General features: G+C 41.6%; 1 protein-coding gene across 1 annotated transcript; it reads right to left on the reverse strand.

The window, feature by feature from the left end:
- Positions 1-412: 412 nt before the first annotated feature.
- ndufs4 (NADH:ubiquinone oxidoreductase subunit S4) lies at positions 413-17,319 on the reverse strand. The gene is made up of 5 exons (XM_069683308.1): positions 17,225-17,319; positions 14,519-14,597; positions 2,195-2,367; positions 1,822-1,895; positions 413-613 (listed from the first exon to the last, which is right to left on the reverse strand). The coding sequence occupies exons 1-5, from the start codon at positions 17,305-17,307 to the stop codon at positions 510-512; spliced, it is 513 nt and encodes a 170-aa protein (XP_069539409.1). The 5' UTR covers positions 17,308-17,319; the 3' UTR covers positions 413-509.
- Positions 17,320-17,952: the final 633 nt, after the last annotated feature.

Genomic DNA, 17,952 nt, shown 5'->3' on the forward strand with positions numbered 1-17,952 from the left:
CAGATAATTTGTACCAAAGAATTACAACCACATTTGAATGTTTCGGGACAGAGGAGGCAGGGAAAGTCAAATGTTAGATTTGTAATAAAAGATACGGTAACTTTGCTGCACAGATGTTGTGAAAAACACTTCCATGTTTCTATTTGAATTCTGGTTGTGCAGTTCTCCAAACACTCAAACAATTCAGGTACCGGGATGGAAAGAAGCTCTCACGCAGGAAAAATGTCACTGGCTTTGGCCTACAGATATTTTCATCCCTGTGTTGAAACTGTCTCTAATTGTAATAATATGTTCCTCTTTGTTTTGATGTTGCACAACCCGACTCAGGGAACAAACACTTCATTAATGGAGGAGATTAGGTAGTCAGTAATGAGGTGTGTGTTTGAAGAATAAGGCGATAATGACCCAAATGTTTGGTTTACACGTATATAATTATGCATTTATTGACAAGAATGATACAGGTCCGCTGTGGGACGCACGGAGGTCAGGCTGCTGGCAGATGGCTGTCTTCACTTAGCAGACCTCCTGGTCCTCTTGTTCCAGGAGAAGTTTGCTCCGTAGGACTTCACCCGGGGCTTTGAGCTCCTCTTCTCCGTTACGTCGTAGCTCCAACCTGAAAGAAAAACACGAGAGTAGAAGATGAGGGCGAGGACGTCGCGTATATTCACTTTGGACGAGTTCCAACCCCGATGAGGTGTTCTGCAGACATCAACAGGCTGTGTGGAGTCACAACTGCACTAATCACTTTCATGGTGCAGTAAACAGAGTAAGCCAGTTTCCTTTGCTTAGTTAAAACAAAGAAGCAGATGGTTCAGTTCTCTCAGTCCGAGTGAACTCTGTTACTAAACAAGAAACTGCATTAAGACTTTAAGCCCGTCAAAAGCATCCTCTTCCTGTTTTATTACTTGATTTGTTAGGAGGCTCACACGGTGACATCAGGTGTCTATGATGCCATAAAGGTATTTAATAGGTGCTGTTTTACTACTATAACTATCACCTAGTTTAAAGGTTTAATAAGCTGTGAACATCCAAGATCCAAAACCATCATCCAAAGCAGACAAAGAATCTGATCACTGATTATAGAAATGATGCACACGAGCCTTTTTAGCGTTACGCTATTTTATACAGTTATTGGTATTACACTTTGTCTTTTCACATTTGTGTGTATATCTTAAAGTCTAGGTGTGTGTGTGTGTGTGTGTGTGTGTGTGTGTGTGCGTACTGTCAAAGATTACTGTTAGACAACAGACAAAGGTTAAACAAAGAACGTAAATAAGCTGCAGCAGGTCAAATGTAAAGGGTTAAAGGGAAGGGAAGGTTTCTCATTGATACACAGTCATATTGTATCATGTATATATTTTATATTAAAAAATAATACCAAAGTTTAAGTTGCTCGAATTCACTTTGGACTGACCAAAAAGCCCTCTCTTAAAGGGCTAATACAACTAGTTATTAATAGATCACTCTGTACGTACAAATGGAACTAGTTATAATAATCAATTATCTGTTCATTTAATTAAATGGTGTTTATAACAACTTATCTTACTGTCTGTCCAACAGTTTGTTCATTCTACCCATTATATTTTGGTAAAACTCAAAAGGATGATATTTTCCAAATAGCATGTTTTTAGAGTAAATGCATCAGCACACAGCTCAGGGACCACAGATGTAAACTGCTAATATAGCTAACTCTAACTCCCTGTCAAAGAAACTAAACTACACGAGGCCTCCCATTCACTGTTTGTAGTTCTCTAATCAAAGGTCGCTTGCTTTAAATGTTTAGGTCGACGTTCAGTCTGAAAGCTTTAAACATGTTTGTACCATTTTTCTCAGCGAAGGCGACAGCATCTTCCTTGGAGGAGAAAGTGAGCATCATGTTGGACAGGGGATCCCCTCTGAAAGACAGAGAGAGATGTTAGCCACATGTAGGTCACACAGTTAGGCAACATTTTATGATCAGAAATAAAAACCTTAAATAAAGCTCACACACAGCGTGTAAGGATTAAAGATGCTCCATGTTGTACAGATGGTAAATCCATTTGAGACTGTGGGCTTTATCAATAAAGTTAACTTGACTTAAAACCTAATATCATGTATTCAAATTAACAACATCTCATCAGTCCCTAGTTTATATAGTTATGAACTTATCCCAACACACAAAGGGAAACTACAGGTACAGGTGGGAGGGTCTTACGTGGAGGCCCAGCCCATCAGCGGGTTCTCCCAGCGCTCTCTGGTGTCGAAGTCCATCTTCCACTTCTTGGTGGTGTTGACTCCGGACTGCATGGCCGTTTTGGCCGGCACAAAGATGTGGACCTTACGTGTCTTGATGTGCTCCTCTGGCACACCTGTCAGAGTGGTGATGTCCTGAGAGACAGACAGAAACAGGACATGGTACTGTCAGAAAGGTAGAAGGATAAATGATTTATGTTAATCGGTGCGGCCCGTCTGCGACCTTCAAACAACATCAAACTTTGAAGAAGGTTTAACCGAGAAAAGAATAAACCCAGAAGCAGTGAAGCTGACTTTTATTTGACTTGCTGACTGCAGTCTGAGTTCATGCAAAGATACACGAGTGTGTTGTTAAAAGAGGTTGTTCTGAAGTCAGCTGGCAGGTGTCTTGCAGCTCAGACAACATGTTTTCTGTGTCAGAAAAAGTGTGTTTGGAAAATCTTCAGCGGCTATAAAAAGCACTCGAATCAAATACTTCATGTTTTATATTTTTGTTCTTCACATCAACCTGTTGATTTATTTTCCGTTGTAAATATCGGGGTCAGAAATAGCTCAAATACCTCGTCAGTGTCAGAAGGACATTAAAATATGAAACATCCAAGGAGTGGACGTCTTTACACGCACCGTAAAATAAACTCAAAGTTTGGATTGTGGTTTTATTGTTTGTGAGCTGTTCACTCAGTGGGTCAGTTATTGTGCCCTCCACTATCAATCTCATGTCGCAGATGTTTGTTTGCTACAAATCCCATTAACTGTCAACTCAGGACCATTTAAGTGAGTTAAGAGTTTAATTGAAAATAAAATTTGTGATGCAAAATAACTCTTATCGTGAATTAAGTCAGAGCAGTGATTTTTTATATCTTAAATATGTTGCTTGTAAAGAGCAGAGTACAATTGGCTGAGCAAGGTTTCGTGCAGAAGTTCAATAACTCGCATGTGTTTCTCAGGCTGAATAACCATATTATTAAAACAAAAACAAACCATTGTGTCAAAAGCTCCACACTGGAAACAAACGACGAGTTGGAGAGAGAGGTGGATGAAAATTAATGCCTAATACTTGAGGTGATTTATTCCAGACCATCAGAAAGTAGGCCAGCGCGACAAGAGGAGGAGGAGGGGCCTTTGGGCGTACTAAATGCATATTCCTGAGCAACTGGAGCCCCTTCAAGCTCCTATCAAGGATCTGGTCCAATTCTTCAGGGAATTAGCAAACAAGCAATGGGAAGTCGGCGACAAAACACAGACGAACCTCCCAGCACGCAGGCACCAGCCACCCAAGACTGAGGGCTTTGCAGGGCGCTCTCCTTTCAATACAAGAATTTTACACATTTCAATGGCCATTACAACTTCAAAGAATCAAATTTTCATCATTGTCTGTCATCTGCCGGTTGATTTGTAGAAAGGGGGTCGTTTTGCATGAACTCCACACAAAAGCCCGCCGTTCCTTCAGCCAAAGGAGGGTCCGACGGGTGTTTAAGCCGAGTAAATTACAGGTCCAACTGCTAAACTACCGCGCGTTTCAGAGAGACATCTCTCGCCATGCTCAGAGGCAAGACCAGACTGAATTTAATCATAAACAAGATCTGCACACTGAAAAGATCGTTCAAATGAAAGAGAAAGGACGAACAAAGGGAGGGAAAAAACTTCACAAGTGCTCGGTAATTATTTCCGGCTGCCCTATCTACTTAACCTTAACAATTCCTTCTTGTCACAGAGAGGAAGAAAACATGTTCTCTTCACCCAAAGGGGCTAATGGTGGACGGTTCATGACACAATAACACACCAGAAAGTGCGAGAGAGCGGCTGAATGAGGTGCCAGGTTGTGTTTTTTTCCCCTCTTGGAGTCTGCAGCAGGTAATCAGAATGTTTTAAAACATGCCTTTCTGCAGGATGTGAGCGCTTATTTTCATGGATGATGTTCAAAAGCTCTTTACTCCAAATGGGAGTGTGAAGAAAAACTTCCTGAGAAATTTTGGAGAGAAAACAAGAACCATTAAAATACTTTGTTCTCGGTGAACCATTACTCATTTGGAGTCGTGGATCAACAGAGAAATGTACAAAAAAATACCTTCTGAGTTGGAAAATCAAACCTGCAGTAAGAAACATGTCGCAGCTCGGTGGTCTGTCCGAGGGAGAGATGCATGAAATCCCTCTCTGAGACGCATTAGAAATTATACCCTTGGGATTAGCAGGCCAGACTATGGTTACGCGTATGTACGTTACATAAACCATAACTGACACATGAGGCCCATGTATGGTAAACTGGTGCAATAATTTGTCCAGATGTAGCAGACCTTAAATCACATCTTAGGCGTGGATGAGCACAAAAGCTCCTTCATGAATGAGGGAGGATGTGTCAAAACAAAGGCTCTGCCAAATCACTGAAAACACTCTGCTCATTATCTGGCATTGTTTGCACAAATACGAGTCTAGACTCCGATGATACTTGCATGCATTACACTGAGAGCTAGCAGGGTTATCGGCACAACAGACTCAGCCACAATACCCGGATTCACAAAGGGAAAGATCGTGGCTGGAATGTGGTGTGTTCCCAGGAGGACTAGAGAGGGCCATCACAAAAGGAAAACCCACACGGTGGGCACTTTTTCTTCTGCCATGTACAGGAAGCAAAATGAGAACTATCAAGTTTGACACTATTCACAGGGCCTTCACGGGGCCCTACAATACCTGGCTGGGCAGGCAGAATGCCGGGCTTAAGAAAGGGCTGGCAAAGTCTCCGTCACGTGAAAGCGTGTCGATATTTCTGACACCTCCAGGCTACAGGCCAAATAAAGAGCATAGGGGCTTGTCGCTGTGGGGCCGCTGGGCCCACCAGAATGCTAAAAGCTGGTACCCCTAATGCTCCGACAGAGACCTGGGACGGAGGGTTTCTGTGTAAACAAGATTCAAAGATCCTGATATGCTCGAGTGTGAAAACATCAGATATTAAAAAGCAAGAAAGGCAAAAAGAAAAGTAGAGTGAGTTCTCGGCGTGATGCGACTTGTTAATGCCTCCAAATCAAACTCAGGAACAAACAGTATTCAGATTAGGTTATTCTTCACCCCTCCTACAGAGCTCTGGTTGGCTCTTGTTTTTCAAACCAGGCAAACAGATGTCAGCGAGCACAACACCAAACTAAATCACTGAAGGAAATCGGAGATGTGGTGGGAAGAAAAAAGGCAAAGAGGAGCGATCTTCCTCTAGAGCCGTGTGTGTTCTTCACTGGACCCTTTAACACCCCTCCCGTCGGATCGCTCCCCCTATCATTGAGCACATCTTGGCACTTTCACATGATGTGCAGGTCAACATCCAGCTGTCAGAAATAACGGAAATAACTTCTTCATGCATCTTTGAGAAAACAATTACATGGTGTTCCTTAGCAGACAGATTTGATTAGAACATCAGTTGCAGGGGGAGGTTTGAGTGGCAGCTCGTACTTAGACTGTCCCGGGGTTTGGCAGAACGTAGACGAGGACTTAAAGAGGTATAAAGATCTTCCGAACACATTACTGCTCACTCACTTAGTGAATTGAACAGACCTGTCTCTTCCACTCAATCACCCGATACTCCCTTTGTGCCTGCTTTAGAAAAAGAGGATTATTTTAGACCTAAAATAAACCATTAGAGGAAGTTAACATCTGTTCTCGCAATGATCCTGGATCAGATCCTCTGTCCAATAACACCACCCTTATGAGACCGTGTGCGACGTACAAAACATGAGGATTCATTACCGACACTAAATCAGCTTTTTCCTAACTTATTACAACAACATGATCTAATTAATAACCGTTCATAACCAGGCGTGAGCTGAAAGTCGGCCGCTCCAACTTGAGGATTTGTCGCTTTAGTATCACTAGAAACAGGAAATCTTTGGGTTTGGGACTTTTGGATGGACAGACAGAGACATTTAAAGACTTTATTTTTGGCTAGGAGATGTTTTTCACTATTTCCTGACATTAAAAGACAAACCAAATAACCATCAAAGACCTCGTGTGTCTCATAATGCTGGAAAACTACAGGAAGATACGGGGGGAACTGTCTAAACACAGTGACACAGGCAGTCCTAGTTTTAAGACTTGTTAGGGTTAAGGAGTCCAAACCGAGGTAAAGAGTGTTTCTTCCTGTTAGTACAGTAACCAAACACATAAAGGATGTCTGTGAATAACCGGCTCAGAGCAAACACTTGGTGGACTCACACTGTGACAGCCACGACACAAGCCCGGTCCAGCCTATCATAGCACAAACACCCGTATGCCAAAACTGCAGCTCGGCAGCCAGGAGGGGTCACAAGGTCGGCCGAGCTGAATCATGTTGAGTCAGCATGTGGTGAAAGCCCAAACACATCACCCTTAACCCCCCACTGTCCGTCCCCACACCCAGACCCGGAGCGTCAGTCATCGGCCCGCGTCGGTTCCCACCTTCAGACGTCTTTGAAGAGGAGAAAGCGTGCCGATTACTGATTGGACATAGGGGGGCGTCTCTAACAGAAACAAATATTATGTGACCGGCTCATTGAGGGAGGGGTCCAACACTGGAGAACGAGAAGCAGCTGGCATGAGGGTCATCTCGAATCTCAGGTTACACATACCGATGAGGAAAGAGCGGACAGAGGAGGGGGTCATTTATGAATATGGCAGATGCAGACGGACTTGTTTGATTCTGTTGTGTACAGCATATCAAAGTCACCACTTCATCAGTGCTGCAGAAATAACCCACAACTATTTCCATCTACTTGCAAAAATGTTTCACTAACAGGCTTCAGATTGTCAATTTGTTACAATGTTTTATTTATTATAAACTAAAAATCTTTTTCCAGATGCACAAAATATTTTTGCTTGAGGAAAATAAAAGGCCGTATAAAGATGAAGGCCTTGTGGCTTGTTAGCCTGTAACCGAATAACGATTCTTGACGTGTGCTGGCGTCATGTAACTGTTGGCTAAATTCTCCTGAAACAAACCCCAAAAAAGAGCATAGCGACAAAAACATTTTATAATCTTAAAGTGGTAATCTCTGAGATCTCAGTTTCGTTCTCTTTGGCGGCACCTGTGGCGATAAACGGTAATTGTGGGAGCACACTTCCCAGATATCCAGACAGTGCTGCATGTGTGACGGTTGTAACTCTTGATTTTCCTCGCTGATGGTCACTTTCCTTTTTAGACTGTTTGCTTCATCTGAGCGTCGAGTTTGTTTCTTTTTCTTTGGATTTTCACTTATTGTTGAAGTTGTATCTGTAGTCATGGATCTTTTCTTTGTTTGTTCAGCCATAGTAGATTACTGTTTACTCGCAACACTTGCAGAGACCGGAAAAGCAGCCGCTTAGCTCCGCCTACCCTCTCTGGCAGACCAACCACAGTTTTCATCAGTGGGCCACAGGCTCAATCACCATTGTGTTGCCTCATTCTGCGATAGTGACTTAACATTTATTTAAATTAAAATCTTAAAGATGATATCTTTAATGATGAATAGACATGTCAATATCGGTAATAGAAATATTTTTACGAAGCTGTAATACAGAGCAAGATATACGAGTAAGACGATTAATTGTTAGGGCTAAAATGTCCATAATCAAAGCCACAGATTCATCTTCTGTTATTAAATGTGCAGCTGGTTCCAGCTCATCATTTCAACCTGGCATGTGTTGCAGCATGAAAAACAAGTTGTTATTTTCTTTTAAAATCTACAATAAATAGAGACAAAAATATGATGAACCAGACTCATCTTAGTGCAAGAGACCAAAACAAGCTTGTGAGGTCTGAAAAAAGAGCTGCTATCTCACCACAAAGAACAAACTGTGGTGCAGACAGAAGAAGCACCCTTTTTATTTATCTTTTTATCCGCTCTGCAAACACAACACTTAGCAGCCAGACACTTCCTAAAACTAGCCAGCGCTGACAGGGCTGAGGAGTCCTCTTAAGAGGCTTAGTCTCTATGGAAGAGAGTGTTAATGAATGAAATACTATTTAGTGGATGATACATAATAAAGCCTCTTGTCTGGCACTCTTCAAAGACCAACATCCTCTGACCCGCTACTCCAAACTTGAGCCGGGAGATTTTTTTTTTTTTTTTTTGCATAAGCGCGCCGTATGAGAGGGCAAGCAGACAAAACAGACACTTAAGTTGTCTGTATGTGCGAGGGAGGGAGGGAGGAAGGGTGGGAGAGGAGGATGAGAGGGAGAGGAAGGGGGGGTGGGGTGGTGAATGTGGTCTGCTGCACTGTAGGTCACTCTGTGTCTGAGGCTAGACAGGCTTAGAGAATATACACCCCTGTACTGCAGATTTAAACTGCCCGTGCTAAATATATCCTCATAGTTGGGATGGCTGGGTTTTTATTGTGAGTGTGTGTCTTTGTTATGCTACAGGCGGATTTTCTGACTGTTTCAAAATGTTCAAGTAAACAGCAGTTGGAGGCGGCTGCAGTGGCTGATGGGACTTTGCAGAAGGACACCTTTGATTCTTCTGTTTTACGAACTTGCGTGTCCAAATCAAACAGATAAGCTTGAGTTCAGCAGTGTGACCCCTGTATCAGTGAGTCTTCTGATACCTCCGGATGATAAAACCTGACTGACGGACTCTGAATCTTTCAGTCTGATTCCAATTTAGACCTTTCAAAACAACCAACAACCTGCCTTTGGACTCCACTTTAACTCTGCGCCATCAAACCCCACATCTTTCCTCCAGATGTTCCGTTACTTGCCAAGCGAGCACTGTGCTCTAAATTTGCAAGAAACCAAACATTTCAAATTAGCAAACTCAACATGCCAAGCATCAAATGGTTTTCACCAATTTAATCCTCAGTTCCTCTCCCCATCTCCCCCCCCCCTCCCTTTTCCCCACACTCTAATAACTGTCCTCCTCTGTCTCGTAAAACTCTAGTGCCTTTAGAGAACTCTATAACAAGGCTTCACAAGCGCTTTAAGATTATGGTGTTGTCTTTATGTGGAGAGAGGGAGTGCACTTGGCCCCCGGCTGGAGCGGGAGTAGACGCTCAGACACACCGGGTACAAGCGGGAGATATTGTATGATAGCATATTGAAGCAGCTGCTAATGTTATAGCCGGCGTTGTTTCTGCAAAAGGGCCAGAGAGTAAAGCGGAGGCCGGACTCTAATTGAGCGAGGTCGCAGACATTCCGTGTAAAGCTGTGTATCAGTGGCCAGCCAGCCGGACCCTGAGAGCTGCCCAGCATGCTTAATCAAACAGTAATTACAAACAAAAGCAGGTCGGCATGGGCACTCTAGAGAACAGCTTTGGGCACTGGAGCTCCATCACGCAGGTCTTTCTACTTGGCAACATTTCTGAAATTCAGACAATGCCCTCAAAGATTTGATTTACGCATGTTTTTCAGGTTTTTGACGTTTTAGATACGAGGAAGGACACGAAGGCAGTCCGGCAACTGTTTCCTCTATTTCACCTGCTGATTAGAGTCACAAGGATTCATGAATAGTTTAGTTGGTAGAAAGTCAGAAAATAGAAACAACTGCCCATCACAGTTTCTCAAATCTAAAGTTGACCTTGAGTCTGTCCAACAGTCAAACACACAGATACTTAATTTGCCGTCACTGTAAACTAACAAAGCAAAGTTATTAAACTGCTAAACACATTTGTGTTACATTATCTTTTTGTTGTTAGCGAACAGGTGAAAACTGTGAGAGTGAATCAACCCAAAATAATAAAAGATGTAAAGCTCAAACATGTCGGATGAAATCTGTGTCATTTTTTCTTTTAATATTCAATTGAGAATCCAAAATCAGGAAATAAAAAACAATTTGTTATTTCATTTTTCATTCATTAATCTAAAACCAGAAAAGAAATTGTTGTTTTGTGTATTTGATGCTCGGATCAAAATTAGGAAATTCAAAAACAGGCCACAGACTGAATTTGTCCTATTTGTGTGGCAGCAGCGCCTTGATCAAAAAATGGCCAAGGGTATGCATGTGCCGGTGGTTCAGCTGCTGGTGCCGTGGCCGATGGTCAGCCACTAGACCAGCGGCATGTGTTGATCACTAGACAGAGGGTTGTACAACAAAGCAAGTTCATCATACCCAGACTTTCTCTAAGCGAGCTGGCTCAACAAAGCCTGACGCCCCAGTTAGAGATGTGATGATGCTCTGAACCCGCGGTTCTCAACTGGTGGGTCGGGACAAAAAGTGGGTCGCGGAGCTGTTTTCAGCGGGTCGCGGATGTGCGCTTGGAAAAAAAGACTGTTGAGGCAAACAGTCAATGCTGCGCTTTTATTTTGAAGGACATAGGTGTCCTCTGACATGCGTGCAGTAGTAGTGTAGTTTATTCACAATCCATGTATCCACTGATCAAGAAATCCCAGCTACAGTTACATTCTTGAAACTTGATGAGCCCGACAGTAGTTGCATTTATGCTGCGGTTTTTAGCATATTTCTGTAGAGGGAATATTCTCCCCTTATGCACTGCCAACATTTTGGCTGACTGTCGTCTTTTGTGATGCTGACATACGGTGATGTTTCGTTTGATGCACCATTTTTCTTTAAATATATTTGAGTGGTTGAAAGAATCTGAAATTTGGGTCGCGATGTGTCGCTGAGGAGGTTGTGGTGGGTCCTGAGGCGAGACCAGCTGAGAACCACTGTTCTAAACGTTGCTATGAAAACACTCATTTAAACTGCTTTTATGACCATTAAATTGTTGCCAACATTATTATAAGTTACCCAAACTTTTTATTTCTACAGCCGCCATTAGTATCGTTACAAAATGCCACTTGCTGGATTAGTTGTTGTTTCTGACCGTCAGAGGATTCCTGCCCTTCAGCCTAAATTTGCCTGTAATGGAGCCGAGTGAACAAACTGCACAGACGCGACTTCCTGTAAGCTTTGCATTTTTTGGACAGACGAGAACCAAGGACAAGATAATGAGTGTCACACAAACGTTCAGACAGAGTTTTTGGAGTGAATTCAGAATATCGTTTGCCCAGGCCAAAATGCAACATCATCTAAATGAGGTTATTCAGAAAAGTTCACTACAGAACAAGCGGCACACCACTTTCTCCTCGGGCTGCTCGAGAGAGACAGCGTGCAAACCCGGCATAACCCCTCAGTGGATCGAGACCTTTGTTTGATTGGTCTAACCAGAAAGCAATTCACACGTATTGACAGCCTGATGAATGAGTAGCGTGCTGACATACGCTGAATGCCCAAAAGGGAGAATGCTCTCATTGCCCTCTTCCATGTGAGACGGAGACCACTGTACTGTAAACAGCTGAGGGCCTCTCTTTTTGGCCTGTCTGGGTGAGCATTAGAGTACTTCCCGCCGTCGCCAGCAACAGCATGCCACAAAGGAACCTCTGTGGCCGACAACACTGAAGTGGCCACTGTCTTTTTCGTGAGTCTCAGGGTGTCTCACAAACTTTTTTCCATGCAAGCTTCTTTTCTTTCACCCCCTCCCCATTTTTTAGAGGCCCTTTTTTTCCTCTCCTCTGCTGTTCCTCTCAGTGGCCCCTACTGAGAGGACAGAGACAGACACTCCGCCCAGCCAAAGGTTTGTCTGCCAGTACGGTCAGCTTTGGTCTGGAACAAAAGCGCACTGACGCTGCCCACACACAGCAAACCCCCCCAGACAAGTCCACAACAGACTCCCACATTCTCCCCAAACTCCCTCTTGCTCCGTTATCTCCTATCTCCTTCGTCTGTTAATGACAAAGCCTTCACTTCAAAGATCCTTCCTTGTTTTGTACAGTTGGTACGTCGCTAACCTTGGCCACATCAAATGCTTGTTGCTGTTTAGGCTGTGTGTTGGCAGTTAATGAAAAGAGACACTAAAGACCCTGTCTGATGAAATATAAAGCTTATTACAGCTGTACCACATTATTCAGTGATAATATTAAACAATAATGCTCAACAATTACTTCAGAATAAGCTGCGTGTCCAAGCTAAACCAGCGGACGAGTCAACAGAAATTAATGATACAAAGCAACAGATGAACTCTCCAACTGCTCTGTGCATGGTGATAAAACACAGTATGTTTGCTTCATAGGGATTTTATTATCAGTGCACTCAGTTATTGTTTAATGGATGCTTCCAGTGTCATTTTCCTGGAGAAAGATGCTGATCTATAGAGCTAACCAGGATGGTTGCAACTTTAAACCATACTCATTATCGATTAATCTGCAGCTAACATGGCCAATTAAATGTTTAATGAACAAATCCATCACCATTATAAATAGATGATATCTTAAAAACATTTGTTTTTTCAAAAAAACAATGCAATGATGTAAAAGCAGAAAAGCAGGAAAACAATCCAGTGAAGCTGTGGGGACAAGTGAACGTTTGACATTACTACTGACACATTTAGTTCATTATTACAGTACTGGTTAATTGATTTTCTTTGATTTGCAAACTGATTAATCAGATCATCATCATCATCCTGAATGACTTTAAGTATTGCAGTAGCAGCAGTCGAAGGACAGAATCTAAGTAGGTTCAATTTGCCTCTCGGAGCTTCCACCATTAAACATGCGACTATTTGTTAACATGTAAACACAGAATGTTAGCACCCACGTCCCACGTTACTACAGAGCACTCTTACCCAATTTCCTGACCGGGCTTCCTGTGTGCATGTACACACACTGGTTCAATCCCACAAGCTGAATCACTGTTAGTCTAAGCAACTAATGCATACTGACCAAATACTGTCCTCAAATGAAGGATATGAAAAAATCTGCATAAAATAGCAAATAACAGCTTATTATATGTGAAAAATGAATCCACAAATACCTAATGGAGAACTTGCGTATAAAAGTCTGTTTGACCAACACTAACAAACACTGTGTGTGAATGAAGCCTGTGGTAGCTACAGAGTCAGGTTACCAGCTTTACGTGACGTAACGTCAGACAGGGATAAAGAAAAATGGGGGTTTATCTTGTAGCTCACTGGTTATCTCTAGTGGTTTTAGGCTACATGACCTTAACAAGCATAACATAGGTGAACCTTCAACCAAACAGTTAACGGTCAAGTTGCATTGCAGCACATGTAGGCACCAACTTCGCCCAAACATAAGACAGAAATATACTCATCGTCACTGGAGAAGGAAGCAGAGAGAGTGAATCTAGTGCAGCAGACCTAGAGACGATCACTGCCCACGGCATCTTCCAACCACCCAGCCAGACCTGGTGCTACCCTTAGCAGGGAAACTGCCCCAGGAAGAGCTAAGCTAATAAGAGCTAATTTAACCCAGCTTGGACCTGAGGTAGTCCACTGACCAGCCAACTCCTTGCTAATGTCGGGGGCACAGGAAAATGGACTGGCCGAAATGGGACTCTGGCTGACCCAGCAATGGAAAATCAGAGACTGTTGTGCCCAAATCTGACAGAGAACAAACCTGGCTCCATCACAGCAACGCACAACCATGTTCTCCTCAAACCAAACACTTCTACACAGACAATATTTCTCTATCAATCCAAGTTGATGGATTATGTTTCCCAGATGTCGAGGTGCTAAAGTTAAGTTGTTTTTGAAGTTTTCCCAGAACTGCAAATTCATAATGCACGAGAGAATTGTAACCTTCTGGTTGTATACATGTAGATGTGCATTTATAACATTAGTTTTTGTTTTTTGCAACACATTAAGGTGCTAAATTATCTTTTTGAACAACCGTGTGATTGTACTGTGACAAATTATTGACCCTGATTCCTTGAGTTAAAAAAGTTGAGCCCTCTTTTGATTGTATTTTCATTATAAAGAGGTGTAAACATAACAGATCAGTTACAATGCTTAAGATGAAGAGAACGCACAATTGTAAGTAATAAATTATATGCAATTTACCAACTGTAACATTAGCATCAAATGCAACATTAAGCTAACAAAGGACAATAACAAGGACAGGATAAAGTCAGCACAAGGTCACACGAGGTTATAATGTTCAGATTTGCTGAAAAGGTTTTGGCTCTATTCAAAATCAAAGTACAGTCGGTCTGAATTTTAGTGAATGGGTCATTGTCAAATTATAATATTGACTTAGTTTTTCACCTACACTCTATTGAGTAATCTATTCAGTAATTGCAGTCACTGTTTTAATGAGTTGTTATCAAAAGTTGGAAGGGTCCCGCAGAGAGGATTATTGGGAGCTGTGAGCACAGACAGACCTACCAATGATAACATTTGCCCTTTCCATCATAATGTTACAAAAGCCTACTGTCTAATGCAAGCTCATTTTGGCAGCGCAGAATAGGAGCGTTTTTTAACAACTTTTCAGGGAGGTAATTGGTAGACCAGACAAACGACAATCCGTGTGTCACGTTGAGCGGGCAGGGATACTTACCAATTTCTCATCAACTGTGATAAGTTGCGTGTCTTGTCCTGGTTTCTCTGCCAGCCTCGATGTGGATGTGCTTGTAGACCTGAAACCATTAGATAGAGATTACACGCAAAGCACAAACGGCCAAAGGCACACAAGCAACAAAGAGGTAACTTACAAGAACTAGTTAAACTCTGCGAACAGTGACTATCTTGGAGGAAGCGGTGGGTCGAGGACACAGAGAAAAGGAAGAGACAAGGAGGGAATCCCCCCCGCCACCTATTAGTTCTGTCTGGTGAATCTCTGGCAGACTCTCGTTCTCATCCTAATGACAGGACGTGCTTAATGTTGGCTGCGGTCAACTGTCAGGCGAGGACTGTGTAGCTCTTTGTGAATGTGCAGCCGAGTCCTGTCACAAAACAGCAATGTGCCATCACGGCTCAGCCAGGAAGGGGCAATCCGAGATCATTTGATTCGGAGTAATTACCAGATAATTACAACTTTATATTTATTCTTAAATGAATTCATTTTACATGAAGAAATTCCCCTACATTTGAATTATATAACAAATCTTAAAAGTTATAGATTGTACCTCTAATAAGTGATGATTCATTTTAGTCATTTACCAAAAACAGCTTCTTTAATCAGAGTACTTTCTCTATTTAATGGTATTTAACTGCCTGGAGCTTTTTTGCATGTTGGAAGAAGTTCATTGTTTAACAAATTCAAATATTTGAAGACATTAAAAAAAATGATTCATCATTAACGAAAACAAGTTCAAGCCTCAATTACTTTTCATAACTATTCAAATTAGCAACATGTGCTAAATGTTGTTAATCGCTTTGTTAGATGATTTATTTGCCTTTTTCCTGACTTCACTGAAGAATTTCCAAAAGCCATCTTTCTTTTCCAACAAGCTGTCTTTGCAATTAAAGGCATCCATTTCTTAATAATATCTTTATTAAATAAAACTAATGTAATGAGTTTTCACTGGGACAACACTTTCTATGTTTTGGTTATGCAATGCTGTCAAAGCTACTATTTAATGACCTCGTCTTTTGCACGATGAGGCCAATGTCTGTTTATTAAAACTGGGAAATCACATTGTTTCATTCAATAAAGCAAAACATCTTAGTTCACAAAAACTGGTGTAATATATTGATGTCCGTCTGAAACACAGACCGGATGAAACCTGTGAAAATCAGCTTTTTCTTAAAGTTTAGCCGACTATTTCAGGAATCTCTGTACCCAACAGAGAGCAAATTAGGGATTCAAATGTTAAAATTTGAATCCCTAATTTGCTGATGATGAAAGATTATGTGAAGAGCAAGCCAAGTTTAAACAAATAAAGAGGCAATCACTTATAATCTTAATCAGCTTGTCAGATGTATCAAGAAGACTAAAAAACACAATTTAACTGTTATTCTGCCCTCACTGTCATTGTTGTATGAAAGGATTTATTATAATTACTCTCAGAAACTCAAATATTATAAAGTGTATGTCACATCTCTAAGCCAAACCCAGATAATTTACACATTACACATCTAATTTTGCAACAACAGTAATACTTGTCCAACAACAACAACAACAACCACAACCACCACCACCACCACAATTCAGAGTTGGTTTTTATCACTGACCACTTAACTGCAGCTGTGTTTTGGTGGTTTGCCCAACTACTACCGACTAAAAATAATACATTTTGCAGTACAGTTGCCGCTTGCCTGCCACCCATGTTGATGAGAATTAAAGAGATCGGTTAAGACTTTGATATTATTGAAAAAGTTTTGGAGAAACAGGTGAATGGGCTTTTTTCACAGCGGAAATTTTGACTTCTGACAGGAGGAAATGCACAGGTGTTAATAATAACTTTAACAATGGTTCTGTTATATTCAGGTGTCTGAGAAAGTCTTAACAGGCAGTCAGCATGCACACAACCAGGATCATGAAATGTAAGCAGCTAAATGGAATACAGCCATTACTAATGCTACTCTAAACTCCTGCACCTTTCCTATCGCGATAAGCACAAGTCTTCTGTAAAAAAAGGCCTTTACAAGGTAGATCAGAGCTTAAGAAATGTCAGTACATACAATTTGCATAGAATAGCTTTACTATGATCAGATGAACCGTCAATCGCTTGTTTAGCGTTCATTTGATCCTTGATGATACCTTAGAAGCAGCCACAAGTAAAGACCCTACAGTTGACTCTAAGGTTAGCTAGCTGTTTAAGTTAGCTGTGCTCAGTCTCTCCGGTGAGGTCTGTTATTTAATAAAGTTCCCAATTCGCCGAATATTAGTAATGGTATATAGCACATGTTATGTGAAGGGGTGGGCTACGTTTAATAGAGTTAGCGTTTAAAACGAATTCTAGCTAAACGTTAGCTAGACCTAGCATTAGCTGATTAGCTGGCTAGCCGAGTGATGTAAGGGCACGGGTTAACATTGACATTAGCTGATAGCCTATTTACTTCAGGGACTCGGAGCATAAAGGTAGTTACGAGACTAAAGCTACATCACGTAGCATGAAAACAGCGAAACCTTGAAAATGATTTGTTTAAGTTGTTTAAGCTTTAACGCTGGCTAGCTTACAATCACTTACTAGCCTATGACATGCCAGACATTCGGCCTCCTTGCTTCGTCTTTGGTTAAATAGAAGTTAAATATTTCACACAAAATGATTCGTAACAACTTGCGCAAGTATATACTGATAAATAATCAATATGCAATTACCTGAGAGGATTCAGGACTAATTTGGAAGCTGCATTCATCAAAGACAAACGCCGCAAGCCGAGAAGTGACATTGACGACGCCATGATTGTTGACAACAATGATGTACGGCGTCCGCGAAGGAACAAACAGTACAAGTGGGGGACGGAGACAGCTGGAGAGTTGGAGGCTGGATGCCAGTAACTAAAATTGCTTTACAGGGATGTGTTACATACAGCAAGACATGTCCAGACACATCCAGCGTCTATTTACGCCTCTGATATTTGTTTCATATCACAAATAACGATGATGCTGGTGTTAATGGATAGAAACTCAGCACATCCGGAGATCTTGCTTTTGCTTTTGGCGTCTAGTTATTGCTCCATAGAAGCTTATATTACCCTTCTTGTTTTCCCGTCTTCCATTCTTGCTTAATGCAATTATCAGTGCAGTAATTTAGATAGTTATCAAATTCAGTTTTGGCAAAACTCTGGTTCAAATATAACTCTATGGTTTATGAAACATGATTTTTGAGCCAGAATTGATGCTTCATTCTGTCAACATTTAATGTACTAAACATTCTACAAAACCACATGTAAAGTTACTTGTGTATTTAGTCAACGCTTTAGTCTAACATGCTGTGTTATTAGTGGATGATACAGCTAAGATTCTTCAACAGGGCATGTTATATGTCATTTTCTGTAGCAAGATTGATATAAAACATGACGAGTAAAGTTCAGAAGCTTTTAATG

This window comes from Semicossyphus pulcher, unplaced genomic scaffold (genome assembly GCF_022749685.1).
Source record: "Semicossyphus pulcher isolate SPU_LCO1_2020_fin unplaced genomic scaffold, fSemPul1.0.p SCAF_6, whole genome shotgun sequence".
Classification (NCBI taxonomy): Eukaryota; Metazoa; Chordata; class Actinopteri; order Labriformes; family Labridae; genus Semicossyphus; species Semicossyphus pulcher.